Below are 22,128 nucleotides of genomic sequence, written 5' to 3'. Positions count from 1 at the left end.
GGAGTAGAAGTACAACCTGGTGATCAAACTTGCCAAGATACAGGCATAGGATAGCTCACTAAGCGTACCTAATGGTGGTTAACAGTGGTCCAGTATACTGGCTCTTCTGGTTCCACAAGTGGCGTGTTGGTCAAAGACTTCTTTAAGCTGGCGTGGTTGAAGTCTCCCACAATGATCGGGAAGGTTTCAGGGTGTGCTGTCTTGCGACTGCTGTTCACGGTACTCAGCTCCTCCAGTAGCAGCCCGACATTGGCCAGGGGAGGAATGTACACTGCAACCAGTATGATGGCAGAAAACTCCCTCAGCAGCTAGAATGTACTCCACTTGCCTGCCAGATATTCCAGGTTGGGCAAACAGGACTGAGACAGGTAAAGCCCTTAGGTTGAAGTACTGTGGATGAGTCATGTCTCTGGGAAACAAGAACACACCAGTCCCTGATGTCCCTGTGGTACTGCAGTCTTTTCCGGGAGCCTCAGCTTTAGTTTCCAGAGACTGTATATTAGACAGGAGGATGGTAGGGAGTGGAGGCCTCAGGACCCTACATTCCAGTTTTGCCTGCAGATCCTGTGCAGTCAGTTTATGATTTCCAGGGTGCAATTTGTTCCTGCCAAAAAAAAAATGTTCCTTGCAATGTAAGAGTCATGGAAATATTGAAATCCATGTTAAAGTGTAAGGCCAATAGATGCTAAAATTAAGACAAAACTATAACAAGCTGTTATGTGGCTGAGCATGAACATCAAAATTCTGATTAACTATCTGCTCCTCTATAATTAGATAGGAAATTGATTAAAAGATGCACATGGATTGTAGAAGTACAGGTTTGCAGGGTTTTACTATTTCCTGGTAGTCAAATACTGGAGACCGCTGAATGTTTATTTTACCTTAGTTGGAAGCTAATCATGAAGCAATTATCACACACAAGCAGCTATCTGCTCCAATATGTATTTGTCTGCATCAGGTATCTGCTTTGTTTAATGTGCCATCTAGGAAGATGGATGACATTTCATCAGAATTGCTGATTGGTTGTTGATTTCACCTTGGCAATTATGTGCAACTTTATGATTACAACTTCGAAAATTGTTAACCAAGTTCTCTCTGAAAATTATCAAGAAGTTCAGGGAGATTTTTTTCTCACCAGTTGTATTCTGGTTGCAGAATGTTCTTTGCTCTATCCCATATATGTCAAACTCAAGGCCCGCGGGCCAAATCCGGCCCGCGGTGGAATTATCTTTGGCCCGTGAGATAATATCTAATTACTATTAAAGCTGGCCCCAGTAATTGAAGCGCCTATGGCGTATGATATGGCTAATGCTGAGTTTATTCAGGTACCAGGTTTTCAGGGGTTTTAGTGTTTATTCGGCAGTCTTCTTCATAAGAAACGGAATTTGTAAAGTGAAACACTTTGTAGTTATAGCAGAGACTGAGACACATGAGAGCAGGCTGAAAAAACGGAGGCAACGAAAGCTGCGTTCGCACGCGTCCGACTGATCCGGCCCGCATGAAGCTGCATTTTGCTTAATCCGGCCCGTGACCTAAAATGAGTTTGACACCCCTGCTCTATCCCTTTACTTGCTGTTTCTTTAATAAACCCCGAGTGAATCAAGATATGAAATAGCATGAAAAACCAATCCAAGAATATGCAATAACATCCTTTGTTCCTGCTTTGCCATTCCGCAAGATCATGTTTTGTCTCTCAGTCACTTTCCTGTACTAACACCAAACTCCTGATTTCTTAAATAATCAAAAATAAATCATTTGCTGTCCTGAAATACTCAATAACAAAACTTCCACAATTCTCTAAGGTACACAATTCCAAGCATTCACGATCTTGTGTGAAGAAATTTCTTCTCAATTCTGAATAGCTGACCAACTACACATTATTCATTTTTATTGATGCTGCCTGACCTGCTGTGTTCCTCGAGCATTTTGTGTGTTGCTCTTGGATTTCCAACATTTGCAGAATCTCTTATGTTGAGGAATAATTGGGTCTTTCTTAGGATGGCATATGTCCTCCACATTGGTGAGACCCGTCATAAATTGGGTGACTACCGGTACTTTGTCGAGCACCTCTGCTCCAACCGCCACAAGCAGGGCTTCCTGGTGGCCAAACATTTTAATTCCGATTCCCATTCCTGTTCCAACATGTCAATCTATCGCCTCCTCTTGCGCCAAGATGTGGCCACGCTCAGGGTGGTGAGCAACACCTTATATTCCCATCTGGTGGCCTCCAACCTGATGGCATGAATATCGATTTTTTTCCCATGTTAAAAAAAACCCATTTCTCACTCTAACCTTTTACCTCTTCTCACAGGCCTATCACTTTCCCCTGAGTTCCCTCGCCCTTCCCTTTCTCCTATGGTTCACTCACGTCTCCTATCAGATTAATTAATTCTTCTCCAGCCCTTTAGCTTTCCCACCCACCTGGCCTCACCGATCACCTTCCAGCTAGCCTCCTTCCCCTCTCCCACCTTTTTATTCTGGCGTGTTCCGCCTTACTTCTCAGTCCTGAAGAAGCGTCTCGGCTTGAAACGTCGACTGCTTACTCACTTCCATAGATGCTTCCTGAATCTGAGTTCCTCTAGCATTTTGTGTGTGTTGATATGGCCGAATTATCTACTCCTGCAACCTATTTTCAATAACTCCGTTTACCTAACGATAGACCTGAAAACGGAATGATCTTTTTCATTCAAATGAACAAAGGCATTCTTATATACGAAATCATTTTTAAAAGGGCCACTTAATCGATCGTTTAAAAGTCTTGTCGAATTGTAAAATAAAATGTTAATTGAAATGTAAGACGTTAATTAACTTCTTCCCTCTGGGTATCCCACTTTTATAGTCCCGGCTCTAAGCAATTTGTTCTCAGTTTTTTTTTTCATATAGTTAGATTTACTTTTTAGGAAGTTCGCATCTGCTAAACATTCCGTAACCAGACCGCAAAGCTTCTGCGTTAGAATAATCGGTGCGGGGTCAGAGTTGACGGCGACAGTGCGGCTGCGCAGCTCTCCTCGCTGGAGACGGTGTGATGGCGCCGGTCTGTTGCTGTTGTCGGTTCCTGCCGTATTTGCTGCTGACAGCTCGCTGGTGGTTATGCGCTGGCTCGGAGGCCGAAGGCATCAGTGGGGAAAGGTTTAAGATCGAGGGCAGAGCAGTGGTGCCGGGAGTCAAGGCGCAGGACTGGATTTACACGGCGCGGGTGTTGGTTGAGGGAGAGGAGCACGTCGGCTTCTTCAAGTAACGACAGTGGAGAGGGGAGGGGGGAAGGGAGGTTTGGGGGAACTGAAGTTGGGAAGAGGGTGTGGGGTGGGGAGAAGAGGTGGCTGTAGGCCCGGGGCGGAGGGATCGCTGGGTCATTTTAACCTCCGGCTGGCTGCCAGTAGTCGCAAGGTGTCAGTCTCAAAATGTTTTCTTTAATTATATAAACAATGGTGCCAGCTGTGGCTAAAACCCTCTAAATTTGGCACAAAGGAGAAGTAACCGGTTTGTACAGAGGTATGGAAAGTGGTGGTGGTGGAGGAACTGTTTAGGATTTCTATTTGGAATTACTTTGACTGGTTCATTGAATCAAAAGGGCGTATTCCTCAATTTTTCAGAGCCTAAAAACATGTTGCTTTAAAAATCCTTAATGGTTTTTGAGTTTTCTTTTTATGGTATAACGTTGAAAACTCAACTGCCAATTTGCCCAGCACAGGCTCCCACAAACAGCAATGTAATGTCCTAATAATCTGATTTAGTGGTATTTTTTGAGGTATAAGCATGGACAGGAGATTGGGATGAAATGTCAGCTCTGCCATCAGACTTCTTGCTTCCACCTGAGATCGTAAAGCCTCAGTTTAATACCAACCCAAGATGTCTGATTTCTGACAAAATACCTAGTGACAGCCTGTTTGTTGTGTGTCTGGATTATGGTACTCTGGAGTGGGAATGGAAACCAAGATTTGAATTATTGCTCCCCAGCTAGAAGCTTAGGTGCAATTAGTCTCTCAATACAGGCCAACAATTGGATTTTGGACTTGTTTTGTAGAATTCATCAGGCTATCACTCCTGCTAGTGTAACTGCTGTAGATCTTGAAATTCCAAAATTAGGAAGTGTCTCTGATTCATAATCTGTTATGAAGTGATATGAGTAGAATTGTTGCTTGTGCTAGTGACTAAATTAACATTGTTGTGTTCTTCTACATTTTTCCAACACACTCTTAACTGGCCTCCCATTGAAAATTCATAAATTTAGCACGTTCAGGAATTTGGTGGTTCCAGACTAACAGATTTTTATGACGGATATTATTTCTGACCACACTTCATATTCCAATCATCCCAGAGAATTAAAAGGAAATGTGAGAGCCAGGGAAAAGTTAGCATGAGAACCAGGGCCTGGTTAAATGGAAAGGAAATGTGGGAGCTGGGGCCCCAGTTGCTATTGTCCCTTTCCACTCACTAGGTCTTCTCCTCCACTGGAACCAGAGCTCAGATGTGTCCAGAATCAGGTTTATTATCACTGACATAGGTTGTGAAATTTGTGCTTTGAGTGTAGTTTAAGACATAAAAATTGCTATGTTACAAATAATTAGTGCAAAAGAGGGATAGAGCGGCAGTGTTCATGGGCCATTCAGAAATTGGATGGTGGAGGGAAAAAACTATTCTTAAAATATTGAGTGTGGATCTTCAGGCTTCTGTACCTCCTCCCAGATGGTTGTAATGAGAAGAGGGCAGGTCCCCAATAGTGAGGATCCTTAAAATGGATACCGCCTTCTTGAGGCGTCGCCTTTTGAACATGTCCGCAGTGCCAGGGAGTGCTGATTCAACCAGTCAGAATGCTCTCCACAGTGTATTGTAGAAACTTGCTGGAGTCTTTGCCCACTCTCCTCAAACTCCTAATGATGTATAGCCCCTGCATGTCATCTTTGTAATTGCATCAATATATTGGGCCCAGGATAGATCCTCTGAGATGCTGACATCCAGGACCGTGAAGCTGCTCACCCTTTCCTTGATGAGGATGCGTGCTCTCCTTATTTCACCTTGAAGTTCACAGTGAATTCTTTGGTTTTGCTGATGTCGAGACGCCAAGTAGTTGAGACACCATTCAAGCATCAGTTTTCTCTCACTCTCTCATTGCCATCTGAAATTCTGCCATCAATAGTTGTGTCATCAGCAAATTCTCAGATGACATTTGAGGTGTGCCTCGTCACACAGTCACTAGTGTAGAGAGCTTAGAGCAATGGGCTAAGCGTGCATCCTTGAGGTGCACCAGTGCTCATTGTCTGCAAAGAGGGGATGTTATTACTGATGTGTACTGTCTGTGGTCTCCCAGTAAGGAAGTTAAGGATCCAGTTGCAGAGAGAAGTACCGGTGCCCAGGTTTTGAAGCTTGTTGATTGATGGTGTTAGGTGCTAAGCTATAATTAATAAACAGCAGCCTGGAGTATGTCTTGTGATTGTGCAGGTGCACCAAAGCCAAGTGAAGTGTCAGGGACACCATGTTTGTTATGGAGCTGATGTGGCGGTAGGCAAATTGTAGAAGGTCCACATCGCTGTTCAGGCAGTAGTTAATTCAGGCCGTGACCAGCCTCTTAAACCACTTAATTACAGTAGATGTGAGTGCTACTGGGGATAATAATTGAGGTAGCTCACCTTGCTCTCCAGTATGTTTGATACCCTTTTGAAGTTGCTGGGATCCTCTGACTGTAGCACTGGGAGGTTGAAGATTGTTGGAGTTTTCAAGGACAGTTGGTTGGCACAGGTTTTCAGTACCCTGACTGGTATGCTTTTGGAATCTAATGTCCTTTCAAGGATTATCTCTTGAAGGATGTTATGACGTCAGCCTTTGAGACAGAGATCACAAGGCCACCAGATTCTGTGGGGATTTGCAATGACGTGTTGTTTTCCCTTTCAAAGCATGCATGAAAGATGTTGAACTCCTCAGGGAGTGAAGCATCACTGCCATTTATCCTGTTGGGTTTCACATTTTAGAATGGCATGTAAACTCTGCCATAACTGTCATGCATCTAATTAACTTCATGCTGAATTGCTCTTTCGCTCTCACGATGGCCTTCTGTAGGATGTACGTGGACTTCTTGTAGAGTTCTGGATCACTGGTCGTAAACACCCCAGATCCTGCCTTCAGCATATTGCAGATCTCCAGGTCTATCCAGGGACTCTGGTTTGAATATCTTCTTGAAAACAGCATCCATCATCAAGGACCCCCACATCCAAGTCATGCTGTCTTCTCACTGTCACCATCAGGAAGGAGATACAGGAGCCTTGAGTCCCATATCACCAGTTTTAAGAACAGTTATTACCCTCATCCATCAGGCTCTTGAACCAGAGTAGGTAACTTCACTCACCCCAACACTGAATTGATTCCATAACCTGTGGACTTACATTCAAGGACTCCACAAGTCATGTTCTCAGTATTTATTTATTGTTGTTTCTTTTTTGTATTTGCACAATTTGTTGGCTTTTGCACATTGGTTGTTTGTGTGTCCTTGTGTGCAGTTTTTCATTGATTCTGTTGTGTTTATTTGAAAATGAATCTCAGGATAGTATATGGTGACATTATACTTTGACAATAAATTCACTTGGAACTCCTCCACAGGTGTCTTGCTGAAGTAAATCTTGTCCTCAGTTGCTCTGTCAAAATGGCTACAGGTGGCTTGTTGATTTGTAGATTGTGTGCAGTCCAGAAACTCCTTGTGTACTTTTCATGATGTTTACTACTGGGATGCAATGTAGCAAATAACTCTTATGGGGAAATGGTGAACTTAATTTATTAATAATTTGATTTGATGTATTTTAATTTAAGTTCACTAAGGTCTTCAATCTCAGAGTGATCTGCATATGTTCAGGATGTTCTTGAAGCATTAGCAAGATTAATGTTCTATAGTCAGAAAGTATCATTGACAAATTTGAAAGATATACAGAACTGAGTATTGGTTTTTAAATTTCTTGTAAATATGAAAGAATATATTCACCCCTAATCCATCAGCCCAGAAGAAATTGATTGGTCAATCCTAGCAGAGTTCAGCTGCTCTTTAATTCTGGGATTTTGCCTCCATTGCCCGATTTCAGGGGTATTTCTGTGTGATCTTCATGCTTTGCTTAAGAGCTTGCCTTTATATAGTTAGAATTTGTTTTGTCATCATTGTTCAGTTTGTAAAAACACACTTGCCATACAGTGATTTAGTGTTTTTATTGTTGCATTCGTTCATGGGTGAAAACCCAATCTTTGTTCAAAACGCAGTCTTCTGTACCATTTTAGATTTCTACACAACAATGATGTCTTCATTGTTTTCATCACCTTCAGAACTATGGTTCCATTTTCTGCAGTGATTAGATATGTTAGGCATTGAGCGCAACTGAGAAATTTTGCCCTTTGTCTTCTTGCAGTACTTAATATTGCATTACAGTGACACAGTATGTGGGAACTTAAAATTATATTTCTTTATAGAATAGCTTTAAGTATTTCATACAATATAACTTACTTTATAGGACAGATGGAACTTTCACTGTAAATGATGTCCCTTCTGGATCATATGTAGTGGAAATTGTTTCACCAGCATACCGCTTTGAGCCCGTGCGAGTTGACATTACCTCCAAAGGTAAAATCAGGTAAGAATGTTCCAACACTTGGAGTTGATTTTCTTGTACTGCAACATGACATCATGTATTTTGATAGGTTTAAAAACTAATTTTTAAATGTATATCATGTTGGTTTTAATAATTATTAAATAATTAAATAATCCCTCTGGCTCTTGTGGCTAAAAGGATCAGGGGGTATGGAGAGAAAGCAGGTACAGGGTTCTGAGTTGGATGATCAGCCATGATCATACTGAATGGTGGTGCAGGCTCGAAGGGCCGAATGGCCTACTCCTGCACCTATTTTCTATGTTTTTTAGTCAATAAGATTAAAAACAAACCATAACTACTGTAGTAAAGCTTATGTTTGCTTTCAAATTTTAAATAGTTCCCAGACTTTGCCATTGTTCAGGATCATATGTGAATAAATTAAAATCAACACCTTAACAAATTAGGGCAATTTCTAAATGAAACAAAAGGGTGGAAAATAGTTGCTGCATTTTGGACAAGAAAATACTTCCTCATTATTTGCTTTCTTACCAGGGCAAGGCAGGTGAATTATTTAAAGGCATCTGAAGTCATTAGGCTACCATATCCAATACAAATCAAATCTTCTGGTCCTCCTCCATACTTCATGAAGCGAGAAACATGGGGTTGGACAGATTTCCTCATGAATCCTATGGTACGTGTTTGTCAAAGATATATTGCTACATCTCTTTACTTTGTTCTTATGAAACTGGAAGCTAAAAGATGGTTCTGCACAATATATTCAAAATATTTTATTTGGAATTTTATTACCTGTAGTGGTGGACATGTTGTTATGACTTTCACCAATAATCTCACTAGGTATAACAGCCCTGTAATACTTCCCAAAAGCAAAAGAAGGGAAAGCTTCCCAATAATTAATTGGCCTTTATTCTGCATTGTTGGAACAAATCAACTAATGTATTTAAATGTATTGTGAAACCCCCTGGTTTCCTTGGCTGCACGTCTAAGGAAGAGACTCTCCGGTCCCGTGAGATTGAGATGACTCGATCCTACCCCAAACCTTGGTTTGTGTGAATGCTGTGTAATTTGCTACCCTGTTACAAATTAGTGACAAATAGCAGACAGTACACTGCATACAGTTAAAAGAATGGTATTTATGAATCTTAACTAAAGGGTTAGTAAAAAACAAAAAGAAAAGGGCCCATTGTAATTAAGCAGTCAAATGTGCCCAAGTTAGAGCTCAACTTTTCACCATATTGATTTCAGCACCTAGCTTCATCAAATAACGGTCTTGCACTGGGTCAAATCCTATGACTTGTTCTCTCCATCGTCTTCTCTCTTCATCTCCCGCCAAACAAACGTCCCAAGACCAACCTGGAGTCCCTCACCTAAAAAAACCTCCCCCAGTTCCACCATCCTAATTGGATGGTACATGTTCCTCATCATCCCTTATCTTCAACAATAACCTAGACAGGTTGAAAGCACAACAGACTGCTCTTACAGAACTGCTAAATGAAATACCTACAGCATAACAGTAAAAATGTAAAACCAGGGCATTACAGTTGCTATTTGTGGGAAGTTGTTACTTTATCTGATAATTAATGTTTGTCTTCAATGACAGTGACTATTTAAAAAAAGTAATTTACATTGAACATTTTAAGATATTACTTAGTAACAGACAGTAACTGTCTTAAGTTGTGTAGTTAAGGAAGAAATTATTATTCGTTCTTGTATTCTAATTAAAGAAGAATGGGAAGGTAATGTATAAGCTAGCTTAATGTTCATCTATATTGCAGAGCATTTTTTTTAACAAAAGCAGCTGCACGGTACACTTTTTATGGAACAAGCCCATTCTGCATTCAACTACCCTTCCCTTCCGAATTCTTCTTTATGCTGTAGGTCAGGCTCAGAGGTTAGCAGCAGTCATGAAGCAATTCCTGAGTTGCTCAAAAGTATTTTCAGTCATGGGTTTGGGTGGAGTCAGGGTAATGATTGAGTTAAGTTTGATTCAGCCAGGAATTTTTACAATCTTTTGAGTGGTCTGTACTGAAATGTAAACATTTCAAGCAGTTATTGGTATGATTTAACATTATAAATTAGAATTAATTCGCTGGCTCAGTTTATACAAATAGATTATACAGAAATAGGCTAAGGGAAAATTACATACTTACCATTGTTTGACAGTTATTCTTTTTCATCTTTCTATAGTGTTGTGCTTGTTTTGGTTGCAATGTTATACATAATTATTTTGAATGATAAAAGTTTGGAGTTGTATCATATAGTTTTCCTCAGATGGGCTGAAAGTCAGTGAAAACTTTGTTTATAATAACTTAAGATTTGTACTTGTTGCAATTTCACAGGTAATGATGATGGTTCTTCCCTTGCTGATCATCCTCTTGTTGCCTAAAGTGGTCAACACTAATGATCCTGAGATGAGAAGGGTGAGTATTCAACGTTAAATCAAATACTGTGTGACAAAGTTAGTGAAAAGAAATTTGATCTGGATTTCAAAATGGACTATTATACATTTCAAAAGAATGCTTGTGGTATGCTGTTGAGCCACTGGTATGCAATTTGAGGGAAGTACAGAACAGGATTTAAAATATTGAATTCATGGCAATCTTCACCTAATAACCTTTTATTAACTAACTTGGTTGATCAATTCACTTGTAATTTCCAAGAACTATTTGTAACTCTTTGTGTAATGAGGTAATATAATTTTGTGATTCTCGGCAAAAGTATAAATAAAATAATTGAGAATGTTTCTTAACCTGGTTATTTCATGATGTGTTGTAAGACTTGACTAATATACCCATTGATGCCCAAATATCTTTGGCTATGAGATTCTGAAAGTTCTAACTTTAAACTTGGGGAAGAGTTGATTTCACAAATATTGTTAAAATGGAGACATTTATAAGATCATAGAGTTGGACTCGTATAGTACAGAAAACAGGTCTGTCAGATCCCTGAGGTACTCCATTGGTGACCGACTTCCATGCAGGATATGACCCGTCTACAACCACTCTTTGCCTTCTGTGGGCAAGCCAGTTTTGGATCCACAAAGCAATGTCCCTTTGGATCCCATGCCTCCTTACTTTCTCAAAAAGCCTTGCATGAGGTACCTTGTCAAATACCTTGCCTGAAATCCATGTACACTACATCAACTGCTCTACCTTCATCAATGTGTTTAGTCACATCCTCAAAAAAATTCAGTCAGACTCGTAAGGCACGACCTGCCTTTTACAAAGCCATGCTGACTATTCCTAATCATATTATACCTCTCCAAATGTTCATAAATCCTGCCTCGCGATCTTCTCCCTCAACTTACCAACCACTGAAGTAAGACTCACTGGTCTATAATTTCCTGGTCTATCTCTACTCCCTTTCTTGAAAAATGAAACAACATCTGCAACACTCCAATCCTCCAGAACCTCTCCTGTCCCCATTGATGATGCAAAGATCATCGCCAGAGGCTCAGCAATCTCTACCCTCGCCTCCCACAGTAACCCCGGGGTACAACTCGTCTTGACCTGGTGACTTATCCAACTTGATGTTTTCCAAAAACTCCAGCGCATCCTCTTTCTTAATACCTACATGCTCAAGCTTTTCAGTCCGCTGGAAGTCATTCCGACAATCGCCAAGATCCTTTTCTGAGGTGAATACTGAAGCAAAGTATTCATTAAGTACCTCTGCTATTTTCTCTGGTTCCATACACACTTTTCCACTGTCACACTTCATTGGTCCTATTCTCTCACGTCTTATCCTCTTGCTCTTCACGTACTTGACTTGGAGCTTTCCTTAATCCTGTGCGCCAAGGCCTTCTCATGGCCCCTTCTGGATCTTCTAATTTATTTCTTAAACTCCTTCCTGCTAGCATAATCTTCTGGATCTCTGTCATTACCTAGTTTTTTTGAGCCTTTCATAAGCTCCTCTTTTCTTCTTGTCTAGACTTACAACAGCGTTTGTACACCACTGTTCCTGTACCCTACCATCCTTTCCCTGTCTTATTGGAACATACATGTGCCGAACTCCATGCAAATATCCCCTGAACATTTGCCAAATTTCTTCCCTACATTTCCCTGAGAACATCTGTCCTCAATTTGTGCTTCCAAGTTCTTCCCTGATACTCTCATATTTCCCCTTGCTCCAATTAAACGCTTCCAAAGTTGTCTGTTTCTATCTCTCTCCAATGCTATGGTAAAGGAGATAGAATTGTGATCACTATCTCCAAAATGCTCTCCCACGGAGAGATCTGACACCTGACCAGGTTCATTTCCCAAAACCAGATCAAGTACAGCCTCTCCTCGTGTAGGCTTATTTACATATTGTGACAAGAAACCTTCTTGAACACATCTAACAAACTCCACCAAATCCAAACTCCTTGCTCTAGGGACATGCCGATAGATATTTGGGAAATTAAAATCTCTCACCATGACAACGCTGCTGTTATTGCCTCTTTCCAGAATCTGTCTCCCTATCTGCTTCTCGATGTGCCTGTTACTATTGGGTGGTCTATAAAAAGAACTCAGTAGAGTTATTGACCCCTTCCTGTTCCTAATTTCCACCCACAAAGATATAGAGACAATCCCTCCATGTATTCCTCCTTTGCTGCAGCTGTGACACTATCTCTGATCAACAGTGCAACCTCTTTTGCCTCTCTCCCTGTCCTTTCTGAAACATCTGAAGCCTGGCACTCAGAAGTAACTATTCCTGCCCCTGAGCCATCTAAGTCTCTGTAATGACCACAACGTCATAGCTCCAAGTACTGATTCACGCTCTAAGCTCATCTGCTTTGTTCATAATACTCTTTGCATTAGAATAGACACATCTCAAACCATCAGTCTGAGCACATCCCTTCTCTATCACCTGCCTATTCTCTCGCACTGTCTACAAGCTTTCTGTATTTGTGAGCCAACCACCTCTTCCTCTGTCTCATCAGTTTGGTTGCCAACCCCAGCAATCCTAGTTTAAACTCTCCCAATAGCCTTAGTAAACCTCCCTGCCAGGATATTGATCCCCATGGGATTAAAGTGCAACCCATCCTTTTTGTACAGGTCACTCCTTGCCCAAAAGAGGTCCCAATGATCCAGAAATCTGAATCCCTGCCCCCACTCCAATCCTTCAGCCATGCACTTATCCTCCACCTTACTCTATTTCTATATTCATTGTTGCATGGCACAGGCAGCAATCCTGAGATTACTACCTTTTTGGTGCTGCTTCTCAACTTCCTTCCTAACTCCCTGTAGTCTGCTTTCAGGACCTCCTCCCTTTTCCTGCCTGTGTCATTGGTACCAATATGTACCACGACCTCGGGCTGTTCTCCTTCCCACTTCAGTATATCGTAGATGTGATCAGAAACAGTCCGGACCCTGGCACCTGGGAGGCAAACTATCATCCATGCTTCTTTCCTGCGTCGACAGAATTGCTTGTCTGACCCCCTAACTGTAGAGTCCCCTATTACTGCTGCCATCCTCTTCCTTTCCCTACCCCTCTGAGCCACAGGGCCAGACGTGCAGCCACTATTTCTTCCTCCTGGTAGGCCATCTCCCCCCAACAGTACTCAAGCAGGAGTACTTGTAGCCAAGGGGTACAGCCACAGGGGTGCTCTCTAGCCTCTGACTCCTGCTCTTCCCTCTCCTTGCTGTTACCCACTTATCTGTCTCCCCAGGCCCTGGTGTGACTACCTGCCAATAGCTCCAATCTATCACCTCCTCATTTATCCCTGACCAGATGAAAGTCATCGAGCTGTATCTCTAGTTCCCTAACATAGTCCTTAAGGAGCTGCAGCTCGATGCACCTGGCACAGATGTGGCCATCCAGGAGGCTGGGAGTCTCCTAGACTTCTCACATCTGACACCCAGCACAGAACACTGGCCTCGCACACATTCTTCCTGTTTGTATTCTACACAGGTGACCTACCTCACCTCAACCCGTTACTGCTGAAGCTCTCCTACTCTGTCTCCCTGTACTGTCTTGCCCGCTCTATAAAGCTGTCTCCTTTTAAACTCTTCTCGCTGTTCTCACTGGCTGACGTCCATGCACTTGCGCAGTCATGCCCCGATCAAACCGCTGAAGAAATAACCCATCCCTCCACTTCTTCATCCAGGCCATATTCTTCTAAACCTCTCCTATCCATGTATCGGTCCAAGTGTCTTTTAAATGTCATGACGTACCTCTCTCTATTACTTCCTCTGGCAGCTAGTTGCATGTATAGATCACTCTCTGTGAAAAAAGGTTGCCTCTCAGGTCCCTTTTCAGTCTTCTGCTCACTTTGAACCTATGCCATCTAGCTATGGACTCCCTTTCCCTGGGAAAAAGACTGTGACTATGCATAATATCTATGCCCCTGATAATTTTAGAAGTTATATAAGGTCTCCACTCGGCTCCTATGCTCTGGAAAGAAAAAGTAAGAGCCTTTCCAGCCTGTTCTTATAACTCAGTTTCAAGTTCCTGGACATTAACATCTCTGATGATCTATCTTGGTCCCAACACATTGATGCAATTACAAAGAAGGCACAACAGTGGCTATATTTTGTTTGGAATTTGAGGAGACTTGGTATGTCACCATTGACACTTGCAATTTTCTGTTAATGTAATGTGGAGAGCATTCTAACTGGTATGGATTGGCCCCTGCACAGGAAAGTTGTAAACTTAGTCAGCTTCAAATGAAGACACCTTCAAATGATGAAGCCTCAATAAGGCAGCATCTGTCATCAAGGGCATCCATCACCCAGGATATGCCCTCTTCTCATTGCTACTATCAAGGAGGAGGTACAGGAGCCTGAAACCACACACTCAACATTTCAGGAACAGCTTCTTCCCTTTTGCCATCAGATTTCTGAATGGACAGTAAGCCCATGAACACCACATTTTCCCCTCCCTTTTTGCACTACTTATCTACTTTTAATTTTTTAATATGGATACTATAATTTATAGTTTTTTAAAAATATGTTTTGCTACTGCAAAACAGATTTCATGACATATGCCAGTGATAATAAATCTGATGCAGATTCACAACTGGTCACAGACCTCCAGTCTGAAAAACAACCCTCAACCACTATCCTCTGTCTCCCAGCGTCAAGTCAATTTTGTAAGCAATTAGCCAGGTTGCATTCAAGCCCATGTGATCAAACCTTATAGACCAGTCTACCATGTGGAACCTTGTCAAAGGCTTTGCTAAGGTTCATGCAGATGTTGTCTAATGCATTGCTGTTGTCATCTGTCGATATGGTCACCTTTTCAAAACAATTCGGTCAAATTCATGTGTCAATGTTTCAAATTTACCACTCAAAACAAAGCTGATTGTTGTTAATCAGTCCTTTTTCTTTCATGGTGCTTGTAGATCTTGTCTCCCAGAATCCTCTCAAATAACTTGCCCGTCAGCAATATTAGGTTACTGGTCTGTAGTTCAAACGTCTGCAGCCTTTCTTAAATAAAAGCACAACATTAAAAACCTTCATGTTTCTGGAATTTGGTTGTTAAATGCTGACTGTTTAAGATGCTTTTAGTTTGCTCCTTGCTTAATTCGCTTTAATTTGCATGTTCAATTTTATCAATTTCAGATGTTTTGAAACACCAACTATTACTTGGAGCATGAATAAATATTTTATTTCCTATGAATGTAAATTAATCTGTTTTGTTTGATCCAGCCTGGCTTTCCTTGTTAAATCAGAATGGTTACTGTTGTACGTAAGGTCAAAACTGGGGTATTGTTTTATAAGAACATATAAAAGTAAAAGAATATTTGTTTCTCTAAACTGCATGGTAGTCTTTGGAATCTTCTTTGTTAATTTCAGATTTGTCTCTGAAAATGTCTCAATATTTCACAATGTCTATGTTAATACACTGAGACTGAGGTGTGTGTGTGTGTGTGTTGTTGGCCCAACTCAGTTTACTGCTGTATTCCGTGTTCTTAAAAGCTTTACTTAGTGTCATTGCATTTATTTACATGTACTTTATGAAGCATTGTAACAGCATGTGGTTGTTTACTGTTCTAGGAGATGGAGCAGTCCATGAACATGCTGAACCCGAATCACGAGTTACCAGATGTTTCAGAGTTTATGACTCGCCTCTTCTCTTCTAAATCATCTAAGTCTGGAAGTGGCAGTAAGGCTGGGAAGAGTGGTGCAGTAAAGAGGAGGTAGTCCTTTGGAACATCATTCAAGGTTAATACACTGCCTATTTGTGCTCTAAAGAGAAATCACTGGTAGAACACTCAGCTGTTCGCAAGGCAAAATAAAATCTGAGAAACAACATATGACTTCTTGAAGACAGGGGTTTAGTGTTTATGTATATTTTGAAACATCAAAAATTCTGTGTGCTTGCAGTGACTAGTACATCTGGAAGATTTATTATAATTAAATTAAAATGTAATGCAACATAATATCCTAGTTTATTTACTGCAATTTTTGGTAAGTATTTTTAATACATATAAAGTTTGTGCAAGAAATGAAAGTAATATAAAAATATTTCAAATCCTTGTTCATTTTCTGTTGTACAAGAAGGTCAAAAATTCATGATAGTATATTGACGATAACTTTGTTTCTGAGCTATGTACAGTATATTTCCAAGTGCACAAAATAAAATTGTACAATGTCAATGTAAGACTCTGACTTTTGGTATGATCATTATAGTATTATTAATAGCCACTTTGAATGATTGGGAGTTTGTTCTCCTGATTACAAGGTTCTGTTTTGCTCCCATTTAATAGAAGTACAATATTTCACAAATTTAATTGCAGATGTCAAAAACCTCTTACTTCATCTATGACAATGCTCCCAAGAAATTGCATTTTCTGCTCATAGCATCTAAACATCTTGATGATGTCTATTGTGGCTGTTAATCACTATGGTAAGTTAGATAATAGCACGGACATGGAGACTGTATCAGTATACAGGTGTGCGCCACTTAACGTCCATTCGGACAACGTCAGATCGCATATACATCCGTAGTCCCAATCGGAGAACATGACATAGCGGGCGTAACCAATCTCATGTATCGCGCGTCTCTTGAGTGTAGTAGTGTTATCTTTCTGTTTAATTTTCTTTTGAAAATATTACCATAAAGTGCATCATGGATTCTAAACACAGCAAAACCACTCCTAGTGATAGTAGCAGCAAGAGGCAAAGGAAAAATATTGACTTGGAAGTGAAACAAGGTTATTAAACAATATGAAGGTGGAAAACCAGTGAATGCTATTGCTCGGTATTTAGGCATGTCGCACTCGACAATCATGATCGTAAAAAACAAAAAGTTCTCAAAGCTGTTAAAGGATCAGCTTCACTGAAAACTATAAGGCTCATGAAAATGGGAGAGGGACCTATATCGGATATGGAGAAATTGCTAAGTATGTAATATGGTGTTCGCATAACGTCTGATTTCACAGAACGTATTGTGGATGTTAAACAACGCATACCTGTAATAGAATTGACTCTGCAATTTGAAAGGGAGAAACTAAAATCGGATGTATGAGTATTACAGTGAAGTAAAGGGGACTACAGAAGCATGAGAGAGGAGCTGCCTCGTTAATTGGAAGGGAACATTAGTAGGGATGTTGGCAAAGCAGCAATGGCTGAACTTTCAGCAAGCAATTTGGAAAGCATAGGATAGATACATCCCGAATACGATTAAATATTCTAAAGGAGGGATCAGGCAACTGAGGCTGACAAAACGTCAAAGACAACATAAAAGCAAAAGAGAGGGCATACAATATAGCAAAAGTTAGAGGCTGGAGGATTGGGAAACATGAAAACCAACAGAAGGCAACTAATAAATTAATAAGAATAGGAAAGACAAAATATGAAGGTAAGCTAGCTAATAATATCAAAGAGGACACCAAAAGTTTTTTTTTACAGATATATAAAGAGTAACAAGAGTCAGGAGTGGATATTGGACCATTGGAAAATGAGGCTGGAGAGGTAGTAATGGGGGACAAAACAAACGGCAGTATGCCAGAAATTAGAGCATGTCAAGAGGGTAGAAGTGAGTAGTTGCTATTACTAAAGAGAAGGTACTTTGGAAGCTGAAAGTTGAAAGGTCACCTAGACCAGTTGGACTACACCCCAAGGTTCTGAAAGGAAGCTGAAGAGATCGTGGAGGCATTTGTTGTGATCTTTAAAGAATCACTAGATTCTGAAATGGTTCCAGAGGACTAGAGAATGTACATGCCACTCCACTCTTTAAGAAGGGAGAGAGACAAAAGGACAGGAAATTAAAGGCCAGTTAGCCTGACTTCAGTGGTTGGTAAGATGTTGCAGAGGAGTGTTAGATGTTGTTATTAAGGATGAGGTTTCGGGGTACTTAGAAACATTATAAAATAGGCCGAAGTTGGCATGATTTCTTTAAGGGGAAATTTTATCTGACAAATTTGTTGGAAATCTTTGAGGAAATAACAGGCAGGATAGAGAAAGGAGAGTCAATGGATGTTGTTTGCTTGGATTTTCAGAAGACCTTTGAACAAGGTATTGTACATGAGGCAACTAGGCAAGATAAGAGTCCATTATGTTACAGGAACGATACTAGCATGGACAGAAGATTGGCTGATTTGCAGAAGGAAAGGAGTGGGAATACAGTGGGCCTTTTCTGGTTGTCTGTCAGTAACTAGTGGTGCTCTGCAGAGTTTGTTGTTGAGTCTGCTTTTCATGTTGTATAGCAATAATTTGACAGAATTGATGGCTTTGTGGCCAAATTTGTAGATCGATGAATAAAAGATAGGTGGTGGGGCAGGTGTTGTGGATGCAGGGAATCTGTAGAAGGACTTGAACAGATTAGGAGAATGGGCAAAGAAGTGGAATACAGTGTGGAGAATGAATAAAAGTTTAGACTATTCTCTAAACGGGCAGCAAAATTGGGAATCAGAAGTACAAAGATTTGGGAGTCCTCATGCAGATTAACTTGCAGTTGAGGCAGTGGTAAGGAAGGCAAATGCAATGTTTGCATTTGTTTTGAGAGGAATTAGAATGTAATCAAGAATATAATACTGAGGCTTTAAATGACATCGGTCAGACCACACTTGGAGTATTGTGAGCAGTTTTGCACTCCTTATTGAAGGGGGTTGTGATGCATTTGAAATGATCCAGAGGAAATTCAAGAGCATGATCCCAGGAATGTAAGAGTTAATGTATGAGGAACGTTAGATGGCTTTTGGCCTGTAGTCAATAGAGTTTATAAGAATGATGGGGGGTGGGGGGATCTCATTGAATCCTATCAATATTGAAAGGCGTAGGTAGAGTGGAGATGGAGAGGATATTTTCATCTAATGGAGGAGTCTTGGTAGCACCAACGGGCACAGCCTCAGAATAGAAGGAGGTTTGTTTTAGAACAAGATGAGGAATTTCTGTAGCAAGAGGTTGGTCAATCAGTGGAATTCATTGCCACAAACAACTGTGGAGACCAAGTCATTGGATATATTTGAAGCGGAGATTGAGAAGACCATAAGATACTGGAGCAGAATTAGGCCATTCGGCACATCCAGTGTGCTTTACCATTCCATCATGGCTGATTTATTATCCGTCTCAACCCTATACTTCTGTCTTCTCCCCGTAGCCTTTGACACCCTGATTAATCAGGAACCTATCAACCTCTGCCTTAAATATACCCAATGACTTGGCCTGTACAGCTGTCTGAGACAATGAATGCCACAGATTCATCATCCTCTGGCTAAAGAAATTGTTCTTCATCTCTGTTCTAAATAGACAGTCCCTTTATTTTGAGGCTGTACCCTCTGGACCTGGACTCGCCCACTACAGGAAACATTCTCTCTGCATCCACTTTATCCAGACTTTTAAGTATTCGATAGGTTGCAATGAGATACCCCCACCATCTAAACTTCAGAGAGTGTAGGACAAGAGTTATCAAATACTCTTCATCTGTTAATCCTTTCATTTCTGGAATCATTCTCATGAATCTCTTCTGGACTCTCTCCAATGCCATCACATCTTTTCTTAGATAAGGAACCCAAAACTGCTCACAATACTGCAAGTGTTGTCTGACGAACGCTTTATAAATCTTCAGCATTACATCTTTGCTTTTTGTATTCTAGTCCTCTCAAAATGAATGCTAATGTTACATTTGCCTTCCTTACCGCTGACTCAACCTTCAAGTTAACCTTTAGGAAATCCTGCACGAGGACTCCCAAATCCCTTTGCATCTCTGATTTTTCAATTTTCTCCCCATATAGAAAACAGTCCGCACTTTTATTCCTTCTGCCAAAGTGCATGCCAATGTTCTATTCCATTTGCTACTTCATTGCCCATTCCCCCTATCTGTCTCAGCTGTTGATAAGTAAGGGTGTCAAAGGTTATGGGGGTAGAGAATGCAGGAGAACAGGGTTCAGAGGGATAATAGATCAGCCATGATGGAATAGCAGAGCAGACTCAATGGACCAAATGGCTTAATTTTGTTCATATGTCCTATGGTTTTCCAGTAAGTACACTAAGCTAAGATGTTATGGCCATCATGAAGACTTGCTAAAACAGGGAGGAACCTTCATGAGCTCCCATAGCCCCTGATAACCCTGTGATGTCAGTCTCTGAGATTGACATGAGAGTATCTTTCAGGAGGGTGTTACGAGACATGCAGGCTCATACTGTGAGTGTTACTTTAAGTGCGCCTGAGTGAGGCGGGACTATGACGTCAGTCACAGGCTGGAGCAGCCTGCTGTGGACTTAACACAGAGAGAAAGAGAGTGAGGGAGAGTAAGAGAGAGACTGGGGAAGCCGGCACCTTCAGCTTGTCGCAGCTAAGGCTTGGAACTCTCCTATGCCAACAAGGGTGGGTTGATCATCAGATAAGTGACTGTCACTTTGTATAATCCATAGGAGTGGATTTTAGGATATCCTGAGGGACCACTTTTGTGTTAACCCTTGCATGGGTATGTTGTGTGGTAACCATTCGAAGATGATATTCCTGTGACAGGTTACAATTCGTATGTGGATACGGACGGACTTGACGGACAAGATCTTCGACGACTGTTATCTCATTTTACCAGCGTGGAACCTGTGGAATTCGACGTGAATCGTCCTTTCTCTACATTCCACTCTGAATTACAAAATCTCTCCAATCATCATTTATTCTGTGGATTACTGAACCATACTAATTTGCCATCTTAAGACTTTAATAACTAATCCTAAGCTTGATAGTTACACACACACCCATAACACGGTTAACTTTTGTTCATCTTGGTTAAGTTACTATATTATAAGTAGATATTAATAAAGATAGTGGTTTTAATATTAAAACAGGACTCAGTGTGAAATCTCTTGCTACTGATTTGTTTCTAAAATGTTACTGTTTGTAACGAGGGTGAACCCACAGAATGCAACCAGCTTTGATAGGTACCTGGCTGAGTACTAAAGGTCTATGCTGATCAACTGGTTGGAGTGTTTTCCGATATCTTTAACTTCTCAGTTTGGCAGTCTAAGGTACTCACTGGCTTCAAGCAGGATTCAATTACACAGGTGCCCAAGTGGTAACCTGCTGCAAAGACTATTGTACAATAACACTTACAACCACTGTGATGAAGTGTTTTGAGAGGATGGTGATGAAACATATCAACTCTTGCCTGAGAAGCAACTTGGATCAGCTTCAATTTGCCTACCAGCACCAAAGTTCCACAGCAAACGCCATTTCATTGGTTTTTCACTCAACCCTGAAACATTAGAATGTTCTATTGACTACAGCTCAGCATTCAATACGATCATCCTCTCAAAACTAAGCAATAAGTTTCAATACCTTGGCCTCAATATCTCCTTGTACAATTGGATCCTCAAGTACCTCACTTGTGGACCCAAGTCAGTTCAAATTGACAACAGCTCCACAATCTCCATCAGCACAGGTGTGAGCTTAGCCCCCTGCTCTACTTGCTTTATACTTATGACTGTGAGGCTAAGCACAGCTCCAATGCCATATTTAAGTTTGCTGACAACACCGCTGTCATAGGCTGAGTCACAGGGTGGTTGCAAAGTACAGTATATTGTGTGGTGGAGAGTATATTGACTGGTTGCATCACGGCCTGATATGGAAATACCAATGCCTTTGAACGGAAAGTCCTACAAAATGTAGTGGATACAACCCAGTCCATTCTGGGGAAAGCCCTCCCCACCATTGAGCACATCTGAATATTACTTATTTGCTTGAGTGGGACAATGTGAAGAAAAGATTGTGCAGTGATTTTGTTTACTTGATATCTTCATTGAGCTTTGTAATTATTTTTTCTGTATTTTCTACCCTTCATTTATCTCATGTTATATCAGTAGGTGGAGTTGATGTGCCATGATATTCATATCTGCAATTGTATCATTTATGCCTTTTTGTGGCCCTGTGGCATGTATTTTCTATGACAACTACATCATAGGCGATGTTGTAGTTGAAGGTTTGCTATTTATAAAGTATAAATTAGACATAGATGGTGACAATACATCCTTACTTTAACAAAGAAATCCAGAAGTTGCTGTTGAAAATGATATGCCCACCCTGAAGCATCGTATTCAAAGGTGAAATAACAGGTTCATTGTTGCAGTGACCTTTGGACATGGTAAGCTTTATTTATTACCAAGTAACTTCTGCAGTA

At 40.8% G+C, this 22,128-nt stretch overlaps 1 protein-coding gene across 1 annotated transcript; it reads left to right on the top strand.

Moving 5' to 3' along the window:
- Nucleotides 1-2,979: 2,979 nt before the first annotated feature.
- emc7b (ER membrane protein complex subunit 7b) lies at nucleotides 2,980-16,163 on the top strand. The gene is made up of 5 exons (XM_073040137.1): nucleotides 2,980-3,234; nucleotides 7,485-7,604; nucleotides 8,115-8,253; nucleotides 9,920-10,000; nucleotides 15,557-16,163. The coding sequence occupies exons 1-5, from the start codon at nucleotides 3,026-3,028 to the stop codon at nucleotides 15,701-15,703; spliced, it is 696 nt and encodes a 231-aa protein (XP_072896238.1). The 5' UTR covers nucleotides 2,980-3,025; the 3' UTR covers nucleotides 15,704-16,163.
- The last annotated feature ends 5,965 nt before the right edge of the window (nucleotides 16,164-22,128 follow it).

This window comes from Hemitrygon akajei, chromosome 3 (genome assembly GCF_048418815.1).
Source record: "Hemitrygon akajei chromosome 3, sHemAka1.3, whole genome shotgun sequence".
NCBI lineage: Eukaryota > Metazoa > Chordata > Chondrichthyes > Myliobatiformes > Dasyatidae > Hemitrygon > Hemitrygon akajei.
The sequence above is the reverse complement of the archived record's forward strand: the minus strand, read 5'-3'. Positions and strand labels throughout refer to the sequence as shown.